General features: G+C 46.0%; 1 protein-coding gene across 1 annotated transcript in view; it reads right to left on the bottom strand.

Annotated features, from left to right (window-relative positions):
* Positions 1-14,788: 14,788 nt before the first annotated feature.
* ALKBH1 (alkB homolog 1, histone H2A dioxygenase) overlaps positions 14,789-20,935 on the bottom strand; it is a 22,765-nt gene continuing 16,618 nt past the window's right edge. Inside the window, exons 4-6 of the mRNA XM_030559022.1 lie at positions 18,737-18,827; positions 16,965-17,158; positions 14,789-16,397 (exon numbers count right to left, since the gene is read on the bottom strand). Of these exons, the coding sequence (XP_030414882.1) occupies positions 15,974-16,397; positions 16,965-17,158; positions 18,737-18,827 (709 nt within the window). The 3' untranslated portion in view covers positions 14,789-15,973. The remainder of the gene's footprint in view (positions 16,398-16,964; positions 17,159-18,736; positions 18,828-20,935) is intronic.

The raw sequence follows: 20,935 nt of genomic DNA, 5'->3' as shown, positions 1-20,935 counted from the left end.
CACTGCCTTCAGAGCTGAATGCCTGGCCAGCACCTACTGCTCTCCGCTCTGCCTTCAGAGCTGGGTGGCTGGAGAGCGGTGGCTCCTATGGATATGTCTACACTACCTGCTGGATTGGTGGGTAGTGATCAATCTATCAGGGATCAATTTATTGCGTCTAGTGTAAACGCAATAAAATCGATCCCTGATCACTCTGCCGTTGACTCCAGAACTCCACCGCTGAGAGAGGTGGAATCAGAGTCGACGGGGGAGCGGTAGTGGTCGACTCGCCGCCGTCCTCACGGCCAGGTAAATTGACCTAAGATATGCAACTTGAGCTACGCAAATAGCTATTAACGTAGCTGAAGCTGTGTATTTTAGGTCGACCTCCCCCCCCCCAGTGTAGACCTAGCCTGAGAGAGAGAGAGAGAGAGAGAGAGAGAGAGAGAGAGAGTGTGTGTGTGTGTGTGTGTGTGTGTGTGTGTGTGTGTGTGTGTGTGTGTGTGTGTGTGTGTGTGTGTGTGTGTGTGTGTGTGTAAACTACTACAGTCACAAAGAAGGGGGACATGATCAAATAAGTTGGAGAACCACTGTCCTAAATCCACTATTTCTAAAGGAATAGTACACAGCAGCTTGTGAAGATCTCTATTTAACATGCTGCACTTATAATGAAAACATAGATTCAAGTGATAGCAAGTAAGAATATTGGAAACATAATATGCTTTCTAGAGCCTAAATTTAATTAACAAGGTATGCCCATCTCCTGCAGGATAGCTTGACCCAAGTACTTTTTGCAGCTTTTTCACCCAGTCTGGCTGAAATCTCATAAGATCAAGCTCAGTGGTGGCTTGTTTTCACAAATGGAAGGAATGAGGGTATACCTCTGTACCCCTTAGTTATACCCCTAAAAGTTTATTGTCCTTACCTGTAAACAGAGCTCTCTTCTGCTGGTTCACTTCTTCCTGTAAATTTCCCCTCTTTGAAGATTTCAAAATTAGCAGTCAGCTCAGATTCTAAATGGATGTTCACTGTGAACCACAGGATACTTAATTTACATGTAAACAGACAGATAGATAAACATTCCTTGCCTGAAAGAAAACCTGCTTTTCACCTTTCTGGTAACCAGTGCCTACTCACAGACCTGAAGAACATGATTTTGGTATATATACATAACTCCTTACTCACCATCTGTATGTATGTTTTGCAATGATTATGAAGACCAGTGTGACAGCATTCATTAAACAACCTACATCATGACATTCTTTTGGTAAACCTAGGGGATCTGTGAGCCCCTATGTACTCCTGTGCCCTCTGCTGGTTGTCATTCAGAGGTTCCTGGGTCACAGGATGTCCTTGGCATAAGGTCCATTAGAATGTGAAATAGTCTCCTAAGAAAGATGATAGCTCCCCCAGTCACCAGAAAAGGACAAAGTCACCAGAAAAGGACAAAGTGTATTTTGAACTATAAATATAGAGAACAAAGGCAGGCTCATGCTACCACTTTTGGGTCTGGGTCTGTGTGACCAAGCATAATTGCTCTGGATAACTATCACTGTAACAGAAACTTCACTACAGGGAAACATACAATACTAGAAAAATTCTCATCAGCTACAGAAAAAGAGACCATAAACTAGAGGCAGAAAATGAGAGGATCAAAACATAGTGCAAATCCAAAGAAGAGCAACTGCGTAATCATTGTATCTGAGCTGGACAGACTTTCTCCTGCAATGTGTGAGATATAAGGAAGTGCAAAGAAGAGTTTTTATCAAGTCATCAGAAACAAAGATTTTCCACTCAGAATCAGTGAGTAAAAAAATCATACCAAAGGCTTGGGGTGAGGAGAGAGGTGTCAGAGACAGCACCGTGCTATAGAGTAATCTATCACCAGGCCAGGAATAGACACATGGGATCAGACCCCCGACACAGTGTGAAGCCCCATGTTGGGCAGGTCAAACTCAACTCTGACAGATACAGGAGTCTGCGACCTACACACTTGGACAACACTCATGAAGCTTTTCTTGCATCTAAAGCATTACTGAACTGAACTAAATGGGATGGCTCACTCCTTGCATGCAACAGGAAGTGACACATATATCCAAGTGGTGGAGAAGGACCTTTGTGTCTGGAATTTTTGGGACCCTCCTGTAGAAAACGTGTTACTATTCCCCTGAAATCCATAGCCTGAACAAAGGCTCTTGCCTACTGAAACCAGCAAGATGTCTGGCTGCTGTGCCAGTACTGGTCACAAGAGGACGATATGTGCTCATCAATATGCTTTCCTGTAGGCTCCAGCAGCCCTGAGGAGCTCACAGATCAAGTCTGTGTGATCCAGAGCCATTAGCAACAGTAACACAACTGCACACATGCTACATGTATACCAGGGTTTCTCAAATTGGGGGTCACAAGGTTATTACTTGGGGGGTCACGAGCTGTCAACTGCCGCTCCAAGCCCCACTTTGCTTCCAGCATTTATAATCGTGTTAAATATATAAAAAAGTGGTTTTATTTTATAAGGGGAGGTCACACTCAGAGGCTTGTTATGCAAAAGGGGTCACCAGTAAAAATGTTTGAGAACCACAGAGAGGGCAGCGTCCTTGATTCTCTGCTACTTGGAACTGGCCATGGCCTTGTACCACAGTCAGGCATTCAGGGTAGGGGGAGGAGAGAGACTGCCACTTTTCGAAGCAGTAGAGGCAAGGATTGAGAATCCAAATTGCCACATTTAGGAGTACCTTGGGGATAGATACTGCCACATTCACAACCACTAAGGGAATCAAACAGCCTCTTGCAGAAGCACTGTGAAGGGTGGGGAAAACAGAAACTGCTACATTCAGGAGTTGAGTGCAATAGAAACTACCAGAAGCAATGAGGAAAGAGAAACTCATATTCAAGCACTGCAGGTGTGAGGTGACAAAATTGCCATATTAAAAAACACTATGTGGAGAACAGAAATAGCAGCAGAAGAATATAAACTATCCTTTTCAGCTGCATACCTGAGAGTGAAGGACTGCCACAAAAGGAATTCATTCTGTCTCCTTCTCTCTCTGCACATCCAGGGCAATTGGAATGGTGGTTATGGATGGGCTGAGGGTAGTGGCATAAGGGCTGAGCTAGTGGGGACTGTATTATATAAACGATTCTCAGAACGGAAAAATCTCTGCTGCTTCTTTGTGACACAGAGTTTTTTAAATCCAATTAAATATGATGATTTGGCTCTTTTAAGCCTTTCCCCACTAAAATCACTGTTGTGTCTGAGCTGGATTCACTTTGATCCTGGCAGTGAGACAAGTTGAGCTCACTCCTCTTCGACTCAGCTGGCTCCGATGCGACAGAGTGGAGCTTTGTTTCCCCCTGACTTTGCTAGTATTGGGAACCCCCGTTCAAAAGCCTGTTGTGACCATTAAATGATAACTGGGATGTATGTGTGTGGGGGATGTGTGGGGAGACCCAGATGATGCTCTGACATGGTGTCAGATGTAGCATGGCTGTCACTCACAAGGAGACCATGCTGACATTCTGGGGTGATGAGAAAAGTACTAGATTATAAAGACTAGAAAAGTCAGAAAGCTAGTGAGCATACAGTAACTCCTGGGGTAACAAACCAGATTCCCACTCACTCATCCTCATAAATGCTCTGGTGCAGTGAGTGTAAGATGACAGCACTGATGGCAAATTTCCAGGGAAGCAAAGGTGAGGGAGGCTAAGATAGCTTCACTGCCTCCCCTAGTTGTGGCTCCCTATAAAAGCTCCATCACTTCCTCCACTAGCTCCCTGTCCTGCTCTCAGGCAGTGCTAACCTGCATGTGTATCATCAAATTGCTACTTGCAGCTTGCGTGCCATAGCTGAAAACCCAGCTTACTTTGTTCAGGGCCAAAGCCTGGGGTTATTAATTAGAGAGGGAGGTATTTTTTTGGAGGGGGGAAGGAAATGGCTGAGGGAACATTTATGGGGGAGAACTGAGAAGGGCTTAGATAGAGGAAACTCACAACCAGGTAATTAAATGAGATTTATTGGCTGAGCCAGCTGTTAGAGATTACACCAATGTTTTATGGGACACATCACCACTGCCACAACCGATTCTGCCTGCAATAAATGGGACTCAGTCCTCACTTACCCCTAGAACACCCACAGATAAGTGCCACCATCATCAGAGAAGCCTCCTCCAACAATGTACTGAAGCAGTTTCATGTGTGACATGAAGGTACATTTCAGCTGATTGAGGGGGATCCCTACCTGGCTGAATTTCTCAAGTGTAGCCAAGGCCCTTGTCTTTACTGAGATTTTGGAAGTCTCCTATCATCACACTAGAGCCAATGCACCTCCACCAGTGGGACCTGTAGCACAGGGAGGGCTCAGATGTTCTCACTCTTGGGTCAGCTAGTCCTGCTCTGAGCAGGCCTACTTGATGCACTGGTAAGAACACCTCAGCCCTGCCTGCACTGTGGCACCCACTGGTGGGGCTACACCAGAGATGGGGTGATGGTGGGAGACTGTAAATTAAAAGCTCAGCAGAGCTAGCCACTATAAAGAGATGGCTGTTTGGCAGCTTATGTAAAAAGCAATTGTTGGTCTTGGTCTGTTTCTTAGTTGGCAAATGCTTGGTCTGGTGCTTAGCTTAGGGGTCAGACAGTTAGGACTCCTGGATTCTAGTGTCAGCCTTGTCATGGACTCACTGTGTGACCTTGGACAAGTCCTTTCCCTGCCTCAGTCTGACCCCACTGTCCTAGCAGGATCATGGCACTGACTATCCTCCTCTAGGGATTGTAAGGGTTAATCTGTTGGTGCATATACAGTCCTTTGCAGAGAAATGTGACTGATATTCTTCCCCATAGCCATCACCAAGGAAATGAGAATGGCGAGGGTGCGCTGGGTCACAGCTGCAGCACAAACTGGCCACAAAAGGCTAGGCTCTGCTAATCAGCAGTGTAAGGTGAACATGCTGCAGGAAGGGCCAGAGAAATGGGGTTATGTGCAGCACTGCTTTTCCTTCCAGGGTCTTGCTTGTGAGGGACAGTTTCCTTCAAACGCATGATGTAGGCCAGCAAGATGGAGTTGGGTTTGTTCCAATCTTGGCTCCATGCCCCATTGTCAGAGAGAGAAGGATTAAGAAACAGACAGAATTGGGATGTGGACTGAGTGTGGGGGGTTGTGTGTCTGTGAAAGACAATGTATGTCTCACAGGGGTTTGTGTTGGGGTACATGTATTTGATGTGTGTGTGTGCCTGGAACATGTGTGATTACACATCTCTTAATTTAGATACTTATATGGGCCCCATCACCTTAAGATTTAAACATCTGTGTTGAAAGATCCTGTTGGAGACGTGTGTAGTGTGCATCGCTTGTGTGAAATCTTTGTGATGGAGATACATGTATGTGTTGCAGATGTGTGCTGTAAGCATGGTATGGGGGTTTTAGGAATGTATAGTATGTTGGGGAAGCGGGTGTGTTGTGCATATGTATTGTGTGCACAGTGTATGTTGTGTGTTGCATGTGTTGTACCTGGGGAGTGTTTTGTGCATAGTGTTTGTTGTGCATTGTGTTGTGTGTGGCATGCTGTATACATTGGACATGGGGCATATGTGCTGGAAATGGCTGTACGTAACAAAACAAGAGGCTATTTTGTGGTTACATGAGGCGAATCATCACCATGGCAACTGCACTCTCCTTTCCAGATGCCAGGCTGCTAAAGGATGTTTGTGTGTCTGAAAGCCCCAAACTCACCTCACATCTTCAAAGGGGCCTGGGCTGCCATGCAGTCTCCAGGCTGCAGGGGGCATGCTGTACTCCAGGCCATGGGGTGGGGGGCAGGGACTCCCCACAATCCATGCTCTTAGTGGGAGTGAGGCCCACACGGTGTGTTCTCTGGACCTGGAAGTCCCATGCTGTGTTCTATGGGGTGGAGGGCCAGCTCTCTCAGGGTATGTCTACACTGCAGTTAGACACCTGTGGCTGGCCCATGCCAGATAGGGTTGCCAATTTTCTAATCACACAAAACCGAATGCCCTAGCTCCACCCCTTCCCTGAGACCCCGCCCCTGCTCACTACACTCCCCCTTCTTGGTGGTTCGCTCTCCCTCACCCTTACTCACTTTCACTGGGCTGGGGCAGGCAGTTGAGGTGTGGGGGGGGGGATGAAGGTTCTGAATGGGGGTGTGGGTTTCAGGGTGGGGACAGAAATGAGGGGTTCAGGATGCAGGAGGGCGCTCTGGGATGGCACAGGGAGTTGGGCTATGGGAGAGGGTGAGGGCTTTGACTGTGGATGCAGGCTCTGGGGTGTGGCCAGGGATGAGGGGTTCAGGGTGTGGGAGAGGGCTCTGGGCTGGGGCAGTGGGTTGGGATGCAGAGGGGGGTGAGGGGTCCAGCTGGAGGTACAGGCTGTGGGGTGGGGCTGATGAGGGGTTTGGGGTGCAGGAGGGGGCTCCAGGTTTGGGGGGGGGCTCAGAGCTGGGGCAGGGCCTCTGGGTTGGTGCGTGAGCTTACCTCAGGCGGCTCCTGATCAGCAGGGCAGAGGGGCTATGGTGGATTAGTCCCTACCTGTCCTGGCACCGCGCTGCACCCCGGAAGCAGCCAGCAGGTCCAGTTCCTAGGTGGGGGGGGCAGTTACCAGCCAATGGGAGAGTGGAGCCAGTGCTCACAGAGGGGACAACACACAGAGCCCCATGGATCGCCCCCTGCAGGAGCCAGACCAGCTGGCCGCTTCTGGGGCACACCGCGGTGCCAGGACAGGTAGGGACTAGCCTGACTTAGACCTGCAGAACTGCTGATCAGACTTTCAACAGCCTGGCTGGTGGTGCTGACTGGAGCCACCAGGGTCCCTTTTCAACCAGGCATTCCAGTCAAAAACTGGACACCTGGCAACCCTAATGCCAGATAACTCAGGCTCAGAGGGCTTGAGCTTAGGAGCTGTTTAACTGCAGTGTAGAGTTCCAAGCTTGGGCTGGAGCCCAAGCTCTGGGACCTTGCAACCTCATGGGATCCTAGAGCCCAGGCTGCAGCCCAAGTGTGTCAACCACAATTAAATAGTTCCTACACCCGAGTCAGCTGGCACAGGCCAGCCAGGTTTTTAATTGCAGTGCAGATATACCCTCAGAGGCTGCACTTTCTTGGGGCCAATGTGGTCATGTCATGCTCTCCAAAGAGCACTTACTTCATTGCACTCTCCACTCACATCCTGCACTCAAGATCCATGCTCAAAGGTCAGAAATAATAAATAATAATAATAATAAATAATAAGCTGAGCAACTGACATGCTGGTCCCACAACAGGGCTGTCTTATGAGGCCAAGGTGTCACTGTAGACTATGATGATGATCATCACATACACAATTTTGGTTCCAGCTCTGTCTCAAATTAATGCTATAGTATCAGACCATAGTAGTTGGGAAGAGAATGTTGCGTGGTACAATCTCAGCATGATTTTCCATAATGCTGAAGAAGATAGATAGGTCTTGGGGAATCACATCTCCTGCTGCTGTCTTTGCCACACTTTCTCCTTCTCAGGCCCCAAGACAGAGAAAGGCAAGAAGAAAGAAGCACACTGAGCCTTTGTTTCTCTTCTGAGTGGTATGTGCATGAGAGAAACTGGAAAGCCAGAGACTCCATCAATGTAGCACCCACGGAGGAAGAGAAGCTGCTAGCACAGCAAAGGCTGTAGCAGTTTGACTTGGTACAGTACTATTGGTCTGATGAGCATCAGACAGTACGTTATCTATAGCTGCATTTGATAAGCATCTCTGGTTGTCAGCTGCAGGAAGAGACAGACACCGTGACACACCACAGTCTGTTGTGAGTGCAGTTCTGCTGCTAGTGGAAAAAGATGGGGAAAGTAGTCCTCTCCCTTCTTGCAAGGACCTGTGCTGCAAGAGACAGAGGCTCTCTTGGGATTCACCAAGGGATTTCACTATAGCAGGGTGCATGGCAGCATTTTAGCTGCTGATAGGGAGGTGTCTGCAGAGAAATTAGAAACCTGAAAGCATGACAACAGCTGGGGAAAGAGTAATAAATACTGAGCAAGGAAAGTGAACCCGGATCAAAGAAGCATTAAAACCTTTTACAAACTGCTAGCCCCACAGGAGACAGAAGAGACACAGAGGTAACGTCATTCCCAGTGTCATGACTCCAGAGAGCAAGATCAATGTCAAGAATAGAAGCCAGGCCTCTTGGATGGGAGAAGACCACACTGCTTATATTGCCATGGGGATGGAGCCTGCAGCAAGCCCTCTTCCTGGTCTGTGGAGTGAGCAAGCAGACTACAGAACAGGAATTGGGTCTATTGCAGCAGTCAGCCAGGGCATAAGGTTGCCACAAGTTATTTACTTGCTGTGGCAGGGCCATCATGACCTCCCATCACCATCCTCCCCCTTTTATGAATCCAGGTCTGTGATGTCCATAAGGGAGTTAAGACAAACTCAAACTGATCACTGATCAACACAGCTGACCTGGAATTTTCTCAGACTCTTGATGTGCTGTGCAGATGCTACTTGGGTCAGACTAAAGGGCAACTTAAGTCTTGTAGAAATTCCAGATAGACAAGCGGAAGGCAGGGCCTATTTATGGCCAAGGGTGCTGACAAGGGATCAGAGAAACCCACACCTAGGACTGCTCTCAGCTATGGGAGCAGGGTAAGTCAGAGCCTGGTTAGAATTTTCAGTCATAGAAATGATGGGTCCCAGAACACAGAAACTGGAGATGAGAAGTCTGATTAGCACTAAAATAATCCATTCCCATAGCAGTGCAGGGTTATTCCCTCTTGTCTATTCTGCTGGGCTTTGGGCAATGGAGCTCCCACCCCTTTCTTTGGTGGATCTTTTCCACAGTCTGATCCATTCTCACCAATGTCACTGTTAGTGTTTCCTGATATTCAGCCCTAGATTTGTTCAGGTCCAGCCCCATGAGTCCTAGTTCCATATCTTTGAGATCTGCCCAAATGCCTGAATTCTGATGAGTCTATCCAAGCTTAAATCTTCCCCTCAAAAGTAAACACCCAAATACCGCCACCAAATGACCCCTTCCCCAGGACTGATTATCTGTAAACAAGAAGCATGACATGAAAGATGAGTCTTCCTTCTATGGTCTGTGCTCTGCTGCAGCTCCTCCACCCTTTAAAAATCAATAGCCATCTCCAATTCTCCCCCTTCAGCTTCTCTCTCCCTCATTATAGTTCTAAATTGCCACAGCAGAATTGCACTCCCCATTTCCCCCCACCTTAATCAATGGGACTTTCCATTAAGAAGAAAAAAAGTTTCTTATCTCAGCCACTAGAAAGAAAAACAGACAAATGATTGGTATGATGATCAGCTCTGGAAAGCCAAGGCCTTTATTGATTCTCTGTCCAGGGCAGCAACCCTCCAGCCTTCTCTAGTAAATGCAGGTTGGGAAGGAGTTCCAGGTTCTTTTTAGGTAAATTTAAATGCTAGTATAAGGTGCTGACTTGACAATACTGGTGAATGAAGTCACTGTAGAGAAGCAGTGTCTCTACTGGTTAGAGCAGATGATTGGGAGTCAGGAGATCTGAGTTAAATTTAAAGTTTTGGACAATGGTTCTTTATGCCTCACTTCATCTGTGTCTCATTTTTCCTATCTGTAGCAAGGGGATAATGATACTGATCCACCTTTGTGATGTACTTTGAGATTTCCTGCCTGAAAGACATCTCAGAAAAGCCTTATAAGCTATTGCATAGGAACATGTACAGCATAGGCAGCAGGTGGGAGAACTTCCCTGTGCTATCCCATCAGCAGTGTTCAGTCCTGATCTCAAGGAATCAGCTTAATGGCTGAGCTCAGTCTCCACCTGGCCCATTCAACACAAGTGACAATGAAGCTGTTGGAGTTTAGAATGTGAATACTTACTCAGTGGGAACAAGTCTGAAGCCAAACTCATTTCACAGGAGGGAAGATATTTAACATAAGCAACAAAAGAAAAGGCTGGATTCAAGCTAAGGGGATATGTTGGGCCAGCCAACCTTAGTGAATCTGCTTTGAGAAGCAAAAAGAGATTGGGAATGTCTGCATTTGCTGTGACCTGTTCAGAGACAAGGCAATGCTTCTTTATTTGGAAGAATGAAAAAGCTACTGCAGACATTAAACATTCTCCTTCTTCTAGCAAGCGGTGGAGGTAGCAACTACTATTTCCAATGTCTCTCTGTGCACAGGCTCTGGATTTCAATGAGAATATAAAATCCGGCTCCCTGACAACCCACAAGTACATACTTATCTCAGGAGATAAGAATTTAGCCGATTAATCTGTTCAGAGTGGTGTGCTCACATTCAAATCCTCTTGGGTCAGGATGTACCTTTAAAATAGTAGGAACCAGGAAAAGGGGAAGAGAGCTTGCTTATACTAAATTTACCCATGATGCTCCAGAAGTTCCTCTTCCCCCACTGGGACCCCAGGAGCAATGCACTCTGAGTAAACTTGCTGCTGGGAGGCCCTGGCCTAATATGCATTAAAGGTGTGAAGGAGATTCTGTGTTTGGTTTTATTATGGTAAACTGTATATAGGGGAGCAGAAGGGTTCTTTCAAAAAATTTCTGCCTAGAAAAATCCTAGGACCTACCACACCAGATCAGACCAATGGGCCCTCTAGTCCAGTGTTCTGTCTTTGACAATAGCCAGTACCAGATCTATCAGAGGAAAGTGCAAGAAAATACCATGAATATATGAAGATATCTGCCCAAAGGAAAGTTTCACTTAATCCCTATTAGTTAGTGGTTGGTTTGTACCCTGAAACAGAAAGGTTTGTAGCCCTTCTAATAATTTTTGTTGATATTATCTAATGTAACTGTGGCTGTTCTCATTATCCATATAAGTTTCTGATCCTATTTTGAATCCTGAACTCAGCATCAAGAATATAATGGGGCAATGAGTTTCACAGATTAAACTACCATTATGTTAAAATCATTTTCCATCAGGGGCTTTAAATGTATTGCCTTTCATTGAATATCTCATTGTTTATGTATTATGAGAAAGCAAAAATACAAGCATCTGGTTTACCTTCTCTAGACCATTCATTATTTTCAGTATTCCTATCATGTTCCCTTCTGATTTGCTTCTCTCTAAACAGTCCCAGTCTTTTCAAGCTCTCCTCATATAGAGGTCTTTCCAGATCTCCCATAATTTTTTGCCATCTATCTCTGGAGCCCTTCTGTTTCTGCTGTATCTTTTTGAGATAGCACGTGATCAGAAATAGAGCATAGGATGCTCTCCCTCCAGTGGACTACGGTATATACAGTGTGCTTTCCATAACAGGGTCTTGGTCCTCTCTGTACAAGCAACTAAACTGTTTTCAATCCTAGTTAAAGGAAAGTCATGGGAAGGAGTCCCTGGTAGCAACATGTCACTTTGCTAAAGCAGACTCATCTAAGACTTCCACTGCAAGAATACATCCTATATAGAATACAGGAATGAGAATTTCAACTAATTTCCCCAACAGAGGGAAACTGATCAAGACCAGAGCGACTTGAGGGGAGCGTGAGCACACACAATTCTGGAGCCAGTTCTTCCAGTACACTACTGATCAGACTAGCAAGAAACATGTCTTCAGCAAAGTTTCCCAGAGGCACTGGCTGCCAGACTTCTCCAGAAGGCATTGTGCTAGGAGAAGTCAAGAATGAGGTCTGCTCCACCAGAAAGGAAATATTGCATGCACCTGCTTGGAGTCCTTGGAGGCTGACTTCTGAGATTGCAATTCCCTCTTCTCCCTCCAGTTCAAATCCCCTATTCTAATTATATGGCCGGTGCTGTAGCTTGATCACTATTTAGGGGACTTGCAGATTTCATTTTACATGATGTCTGGAACTTTCAACCCATCCGTTGTACAGCTGATTTGCATCCATTATCACACACATAGTAGAGGCATAGGGCAGGGGTGGCCAAACTTGCTGGCCCTACAAGCCGCATATGACAATCTTTAGAAGTTCAAGAGACGGGGTGTGCCTGCCAGGGCTTGGACCTTCAGCCCCATGGAAGGCAACTGTCAGGGCTTCAGTATTGTGGGGAGGGAGTCTCAGAGCTTCAGCTCTGCAGGGGCTTGGGGCTTCAGCCCCACTCCTGCTAAACCCCGAGCCCCAGCAGGAACACTCTGCAGGACTGAAGCCCCAAGACTCCCCTCCCTGCTGGACAGAAATCAGAGGTGATGGATGGGGGGGTTACATTACCCCCCCGTTTTTGCCAGAGTTGCCATCAGGCCCCCTCATTGTACAGCAGCTGCTGGAGCCAGCAAGCTGGGAGCTGAGGCCATGGGAAGCGGCAGCGGAAAACAGCTGGGAGTTGCAGGGAGAGCTATTGCTTTTGCTACTGCCTCTCTCCCAGGAGCTAAAGCAACAGCTCCTCCCTGCAGGTGTCAGCTGTTTTCTCCTGTCTCTCCATGGGGAACCAACATCTGGGAGGTGCAGGGAGGGGCTACTGAAGGTAAAAGGGAGGACATGCCGGGGGGAGGTGACTCAAGTGGTGTGTGTGGGGTGAACCTTTAAATTTTGCCCCTCACTCAGCAGGCAGCAGTCATCTCTGGCAGAAGCCCCCAGCCCTACCACTCTGCTGCAGGGCAGAAGCCCAGAGCTCCCTCTGCAATGTGATAGGCAAAGAATGGAGGTATGTCGGGTTTCCATGAGCTGCACTTTAACTGTAAAAGAGCCGCATGCATAGGGTGACCAGACAGCAAATGTGAAAAATCGTGACGGGTGGGGGGTAATAGGAGCCTATATAAGAAAAAGACCCAAAAATCGGGACTGTTCCTATAAAATCGGGACATCTGGTCACCCTACGCATGCAGCGCACTAGCCATGGTTTGGTCACCCCTGGCATAGCATGTTGGTAACCAGCGCGTTTCACTTACCAGTGGCCTAGAGTTGGCACATAGTTGTCTTCCTGTAACCTGCTCATAACACTAAGTTTGCAGCATAGATGGACCCTCTAAGTCTGACCAATCCTTCCTCCCACTCTGTGTAATGGGACAACCCAGAGAGCTTTGCTTCCTATGCTGCTGTTGCCACTTTGTATTCATGAACCCTGGATGTTGTCCTCTGAGGCACTATGGAATAGCTGTCCAGATTTTCCCAGAATGCACCAATAAACATGGTTAGATAGTGTGGTAGGTACGGATGCACAAACTTGGTTTATACTATGAAAGAACTGCTGTGTGGACATAACCCTCTTTGTTGTAATCAGGTCAAATAAAAGTTTCACATCCAGGTACTCTTGTAGTGTGGATGGGCCTTAGTTCAGGACATTCTCATTCCATTTGCTGCCCCTCATATGCGCATATTTATTTGTGCTTCTGTTTTCCTGTTTTCCAGTTTCTGACATCTAGATACAGAGGTGGCTATGGATCTCTCACCTATTGGATGGCCCAGCAGGTAGCTAATATAATTATGAATCTTTAGTCACTGGATGTCATCACAGTCAGCACACACTGTAATTACTGATTACAAACTGTTACCCCTTCCAACCATAACCAACAAATTCCTAGCTTGTCTGTCAAGCAATAGAAGCACATGGCTTCAATGAGCTCCCCATCTCTAATGACCATCAGCCTGCTTACATTGATTGCAACTGCAGACATCTCAAGCTTTCTGCAAGGGTTTAAAATTCAAAAAGTCTTCCAGTTTCTGAAGCTCAGGGAGAGCTGAATCTTGTTTCATTACAATCCCTTATTCATCACTTGGCCCTTGGTTTCTAGGGAATCACAGAAATCAGAGATGCAAAAGGCCGACTTAACTCCCATACTGTCCATCCCGTGGAAGGGGCCAGAGCAGGTTGGTTCACTGTTGTCTAACCATTAGAGCTTTGTCCTATCTAGTTTTCAATGTTTGCTGAGCAGATGGGCCTTTGCTGCTCTCCTTGCAGATATCTTGGATTTAAACCTATGCTGGGGATGTTTAAAAATAGAATGTCTTCCCTTCCACCCAGAGGGGACAGGGGTTATTATCTGCATCTTGAGCCTATCGACCTGGGCGTAGTCCCTTAAAAAAAAAAAAAAAAAATCAGTGGTAACATTCACTTTCTAAACTTGGATAGAGCTGATTTTAGACACTTTTCCAGTTGCTAATGGGGATATTATGACTGGAATGCTCAAGACTGAAGCAAAGATCTGGAATAATGCAGTTCAAAGCAAGTAGTGAATTCACTATGAATTGTCAGCCCTCAAAATGATCTCTGACTAAGCCCTTTACAAAACAGAGCAAGAATTTTGCCCTTTAGATGCTGCTAATGTGCTCTGATATTTTCTGGGGCTTATTCAAATACCAGTTTTCATGCAGCCACACTAGGGCATTTATTCGTGATAGTTTTTGCTTCCCCAAGACTTACCTATGAGGAAAATGTTAAGTAGAGTAGGGACTAAGATATTTGGGGAACATTTTTAGTGCAGAACCACAAAGGTCAGAGATGGAAAGCCCCATCCAATCCCCTTATCCATCCATTTGCAGGAGCCCACCAATATTATGTATTGGTATTGTGCAAGGTACTGTCCACACACAAAGAAAGACAGTCCCTGGTCTGAAGAGTTTGTTCTGTAAGTAATAAATACATCAGACATTGTTCCCCTACAGGAAGAGATACCAAGTCCATGCTGGAGTTGAACTTAGCCAAGAGGCATTGAAGGTAGCACCTCTCTCATACAGCCCAACATAAAACCAAGCACTGTATAAACCCAGTGGCCCTAAAGCCCTATGCAAGGTTCCTTTTACACAGCTGGTGGATGGCACAGTTAGCATATCCAAGAGAACCCTGAAGGAAACAGCAAAAGGGATGCAGCAGCATTAACAATACAGAAAAATAACTAAATGGGAGAAAAGAAAAAAAAAACACCTCTCCAAGAGAGATAGAAATCTTTAATTTAAAAACAGAGTAAGTGTATTCATGGGGAAAGCATGACAAAATACCCCTGGGATAGAGCGTTGCCCTTAAACAATTAAAATTGCATTAAAAAGCAGATAGGAAGGTCTGAGTCCTAAAGAAGATGGGCACAGAAGCCAGTGTTTTCCTTATTTTGTTTAAATACAATTACCTTTTGGGCACTAGCGATAGTCACTGATTAATTTCTTCTTTTGGTACTTAATTTAGAACTTCATTGTTCCTGCTTGGAAGCCATTCTCCTCATGCTGCTCCTTAAAGGAGCCAAGCAGGGACTGCAGAGACTGCATTCTGCAGACAACTAGAAGGATCGATTCTGAAGAATGGGGTTTAGGGCTCAGTTACACACGGGGCACAGGGAGGAGGCCTGAACAGAAATCAGTAGGTATTCCAGGGAAGCCTGGCCTTAATTATTGTGCTCTAAAACCTGAGGTATTTAAAAGAGCCCAGTCCTACTCATGAGAGGAATCTCTGCTGCAGGTTGTGGGGTGTAAACAGCCAGCCAGAGGGCAGGACTCCAGCTAATACAGCAAGCCTTTTGCAGAGCATGGTTAGGGTAGCCTCTGGATTCTGAGAGCTGAGTCAGTATGAGGGGCAGATGTGGCCCCACATTAAAAGCGCTGTAAGCAGATGCCCATTCAGACACGTTGCCATTTAAACTTGTGCATGATCAGCAGTGCACTTAAACTGGGCTTTGTAAATCAAATAATTTACTTTACCATAAGAGCAACCACATCCTTCCCTTTGCTAGCACCTTCTATCCAAGAATCTCGAAGTGTTTTAGCAAGCTTTAATGAATTGAGCCTCAAAATCCCTGTGATGGGGGTATTTTACAGATGGGGAAATTAAGGTACAGAGAGGAAGTTATTTGCTCAGTGTCACACAGTAATTTCATAACAAAGCTGGAAACAGAGGCGAGTCCCAGCCATATCCTTTGGCCACATGAGCATCCTTCCTCCCCTTCACAGACCCTCCTCTCGTCCCCACCAGCACCACCACACCACTAATGATCACAACTATTCTGCTGGAGTCCCCTATTCCCTCCACAACTGGATGGGGCTCCATGTGGTCACCTGAACCATCTGCCCCACCTGGGAGGTTACCGGCCCAGTCCAAGCCAAAGGCCCAAGAGTGGTCTCCAGATCTCAGCTGTCTGTATTCAGTTTGTGCCACTTGACTTCACCATCCTCCGGGTGGTAACAAGTTTCAGAGGTTGCATCCCATTCTCTCTCTCTCCTGGACTCATCTGGAAAGCTCTGACCCACGGCCAGCACCTGTCTGATGGTCATGTTAATGCGGGAAGTCTGCAAATACTTGGTACAGATCTGCCAGTCCTCTTCAGAGCAGTGCTCAATGACTGAGCGGTCAGGAAAGTCTGAGGGGAATGCCTGCTTCAGGCACGAGGGCAAAGCTGTCCCCTCAGGGTTGGGGAGGATTCGTGGGACAGCATGGTACAGCAGGCGGCTGAAGCCGGACATTACCATGATGTCCCCACTGTGCATGAACATGGCTGTTGGGGCTTCATCACGCTTTAGGCCCCCCAACAAAAATATAGAGGATTGTCCAAAACTGGGAAGCACGAAAGGTTGCGGGTGGGAGTGAGAGGAGAGAGAGAAAACACACACAGAAGGGAAAGCTCAGTTAGTGAAATAATAATTATGTGCAGAAACAGAAGGATTTTAATCAGGTAAATTCCTCTTTATAGGCCAGATGGACTCTCTGTTACCACTTTAAGTTTAGTGCACATAAAACAGACTAACTATGCATTGGTTTAAGTTGGGCAGGAGCTCTGCTGATGGATTTCATTCCTGCCCTTTAGCACTCCCCTGCCATTCAGCTATTCCAGTCTTGGGGCTCCAACTCTGCTGATGTGCCCCTCAATCCTGAGGAGCAGCATCCACTGTAATTCAAATCCTATGCCCTTTTCATACACAGCTCTGCTTATGCACCTCACTCCTGATCTACAGCATCCCTGCTCTTCAAGTCTCCAGAGGTGAAAGGTTACAAACAGACAATTTACCACTAAGTTTCATGGATCTCCTGTAACCTTACATTAGTTTACAAAAACATGCATTCAATAGAAGGTAAATGGATGTGCCGCCCCTCCACAGTACACAAGCCTTTCCCCTGGCTCACCTGAATGATAAGAGAGGCTGAGAATGGTCCAGCTCGGACTCATCCACGTGAATTCCCAGCGAAGAATCGAAGTGATAGTAGTTCAGGATCCCTGCTTCAGCTTGGAAGCCCTGGAACCCACAAGCAGCAGCTACTTGCTCTGACAAAAAAGCAAGGTCTGAGGGGAAAGGAGTGTAGTGATCTGCTGAGTACTTCTGGAGAAGGGAGGGCATAGAGAAAAGAAATGCTCAGGAAAAACAGAACCCAAGAGCAATAAAATCAATTTTAAAAAACATTTAGTGAGAACTCAAGGGCTTGTTTTATAGTTTATTGCATGCTAATGTCAAGTTGACAGCTGGAGAATGACATCTTATATTACCCCAGAATGATCACACATGGGCAGGAGCAAGGCAAATGTCCCTCACACCCTGCTCTGGATGAACACTTTTGGAGGGAACAAAATAAATTTAGGCTCAGTGGCCCATTCAATTCTGGGTCTGTGCTGAGACTGCCACTAGACATGCATGCTAAATAGTGCTACGTGATATGGTGGTTTGGGTGGTAGACCTGAGACCATTTTACATGGGCTACTGAGCAGTTGTCATTACTTAGTCATTACTTAAAGCTGACAAAACTAGAGGTGAAAGGCTCTGTCTATCCCATCACCAAAGCCCAAAGCCAACTAGCTTTGCCTCCAATCTGAACAAAAAAAAAAAAATCAAACATAGAACTGCAACTCCGCAACTTCCACTTTTCCATTCCCCACTGAATATCTCCGACTGGGGAGACCGGGAGGGAGCAGCTGCATTTTCATTAAGGCTGTTGAGTAATAGGCTCACTCTGTACAGATAAGGCTGCAGGTAATTTGGCTAAGTGTGTCTGCAGCGCGCTGATAGACTGTGCTCTTGCTCTGCATTCCTCTCCCAGCCTCCCTCAGATCAAGAGTCTGATTAGAAAGGCCATTTTTGTCTCCGAGATCTTCAACAGCCACATGATTCCTGCTGGCTGGCGAGGCTTTGCTATTGCTTCAGGCTTGAAGTTTACAGCCACTCCAGCAACAATCTCCTCTACCTTTTACCAAGAGGTAATGTTTTATTTATTTTTTTTTTTTTTACAGATAGTCTACACTACAAGTGCTACATCTGCACAGCATGAAGATGCTCTACATCAACAGGAGAGAGCTCTCCCATTGGGATAATTACTCCACCTCTGTGAGAGGCAGAAGCTACATCAGCGGGAGAGCGTCTCCCACACTGACATAGCGCTGGTATGGACACTGCTGAGGTCACTGTAACTTGCATCGCTCTGGGGGTGGCTTTTTCACACCCCTAAGCAACGTAAATTATATTGACTTAAGCTGTAGTGTAGAACTGCCCTCAGAAATAGCTCACCTTCACATACCCAAGATCAGAAGATATGCCCCACTCTTATGTGCAATTACCAAGTTACAATGTTTCAAGGGCCACCTCCTTTCAGTGAGGAAGAGATACTCTGAATAGAGGCTCAGGCCTGCAGGCCAGATGTGCCTCACTGCACTACCTCCCAAAGGAAATGACACATGGCAACACACATCTGCCATTAAACCCCCAACATCCAAGCATAGGATTTAAACTCCCATGAAATCAAGCTTTGGCTCAAGGCCCTTCTTGAGACAGAGCCTTGTGGGGCCATACGAATTTCCCTGCCATTGCATTCTGGGATGTCCTTCTCTCCTCCCTTTCTGACAGAACTTCACCCTCCATTAGAAGCATGCAGGAAAAAAGAGAGACAAAGGAGTGATTCTCCTCAAATACCTTGGTGTCCCAGTTATAATGGTAACCTAAGGTCACCCAGCGCAGCTTCTCCAGTAAACTTCTGGGCTCCCGTTTGCTGGAACCTTTGCTCCTAAAAGACAAAATTTAAACAGATAATAGAATGGACATTTATTTCTTTCCTTGACATTCTCTGACATTGCTGCATGTAGAAATGAGAGACATTCACCTGTACAATAGCACATTAAACATCTCACAGTGGATCTTTCACTTACAGTGCCCAAATCGTTTCCTGGGCGCAGCTCCTCTGGAAGTTCAGTTTATGACATTTGTACAAAATCTAGGGGCCTGGAACAAACGGCCATCACTTCACTTTTAATATAGGAGCTACTGGAGTTATCATGGGAGCAACAGAGGTGATCAGTGGACTGAAGGAGTAGCTTTAAAAGGTATGGAAAAAAACTAAATTTGTAGAGCTTGGCTAAACAGCTAATGTGGGGAGGGAACATCTCAGCCTATGAACATCTGAAGAGTGTAAATAAAAAAAAAGGAGGAAGAATTATGTAGGGCAACACATGGTGTATAACTAGAAAAAAGGGATGAAATTAAGAAAGGGAATATTTGGGCTGAACTAGAGGACAGTGAGTTAGATGGGTCAGGCTGTGTAACGGTCACCAAAGAGAAGGGACAGATTCTCTGTTTGGTGCATTTACAAAAAGTGTTGATGACAGACTGACCAGAAGACATCATGGAAGGAGTAATGCTGCACTGGCTGTGGGATATGTGATGGATGAACTAACAAGTCTGCTCCATCTTGTAATATCTATTATTCTAGAATACTGCTGACAACCATCCAGACTGGCATGCAGGACAAAAAGAGAGTTCCGCAAAGTATTTTTAAGGAAGACAGTCATATGACAACATGTTACTGGCAAATATGGAGCGGGCTGTATGCAGGTGAAACACCTCCCAATCATTTATCCCGGCATCTGCAGCTCCTCTTTCTTTATTTTATTACTGTTTGCTCTTCTGTGAAAGAGGATCTGTATCCGAGCATTTTGATAAATAATAGTGCCAGGGAGGTTGGCTTTCAGCTACAAGGCTTGTTAACCCAATTACACACCTTCTCTCTCAGCAAACAAGAAGCATGCTGTTTCTGCTGCCGCTGCCAAGTCTGATCCAAACTTCAATGTTTGGCTGTTGCCTTTCCACTTTTTTTGCCCTCTAAATGACAGGTCTGTAGATAGTAGCACAGCTTCTAACCTACACCATGGACAGGCCTTTAAAGGCCAACTTCCACAGCTCCCATTCCAGTTTCCCTCTTCAAGGTACAATACAGGGAACTGCAGTTACTGTAATGTAGCAATACAGTAACTTTCAAATATCTGTTGGATTGAGTAACCCGTGGTGCCCAGAAGCACATGGCACTGCACTTAAAGGATGGAGAACCTATGATTCCCATGCACTTCAAGGAGAACTTAATGTGTGCAATTAAAAAAGAATTCTACCACTACCTCCATTTTCAATGTTTCTCTTCACCTGGTTTTTGTTACAATGCTAGAGGTGTTTCTGTGACACAGGATCTCCACTTCTTACATGTTCAACAGCTTATTTGCCCTGAGGCCTTAACACTTTATGTGTAATTTCAAAAGTGGTTGCTGTGAAGGAAGATGATGTTTCATACTCTTGGAAATGATAAATTCCTAGGACTGGAATAGCCAGGGGTGCTGCAGGTATTGATAGGTATCAGTAGAGCAGAGCTGTGTGGGGGGAAGGGGAACAAAATTGAAATAGCAGGGAGCCTACAGGTTAAAACTGAAATGCATTAGCAGAACTATGCAGGGTGCCCAATTAATTAATAGCAGGGGGAACTGCAGAGCATGCATGAGATGCATCAGAGCAGAGCTCTGGGAGCGGGAGCAGCTCAGGACTGGAAAAGGAGAGGGCTGTGGATCAGGAATGAGATGCACTGGCAAAGATGCAAGAAGGCATGAACAGAACCTGCTTGGAATAAACAGGGCTCTAATTCTTCTCTTTCAATAGCACTAAGTTCACTCACATTTTAAAAGCCTCACTGTTGCATGTGCTAAAAGTCTTTTGATGGCTCTTCTGGGGAGGCAATGAAGTTTCAAGGTTTTTGGTTTATTTACTCTTATATAATGTATTATGCTCCAAAGCCCAAGTCTTTCTGCTGGTATCAGCTTCCTCCTCAATCCCCTGGTAGCAATTGCCACTATAACA

Source organism: Gopherus evgoodei, chromosome 4, assembly GCF_007399415.2.
Source record: "Gopherus evgoodei ecotype Sinaloan lineage chromosome 4, rGopEvg1_v1.p, whole genome shotgun sequence".
Taxonomy (NCBI): Eukaryota; Metazoa; Chordata; order Testudines; family Testudinidae; genus Gopherus; species Gopherus evgoodei.
This window is presented reverse-complemented; position numbering and strand designations above follow the sequence as displayed.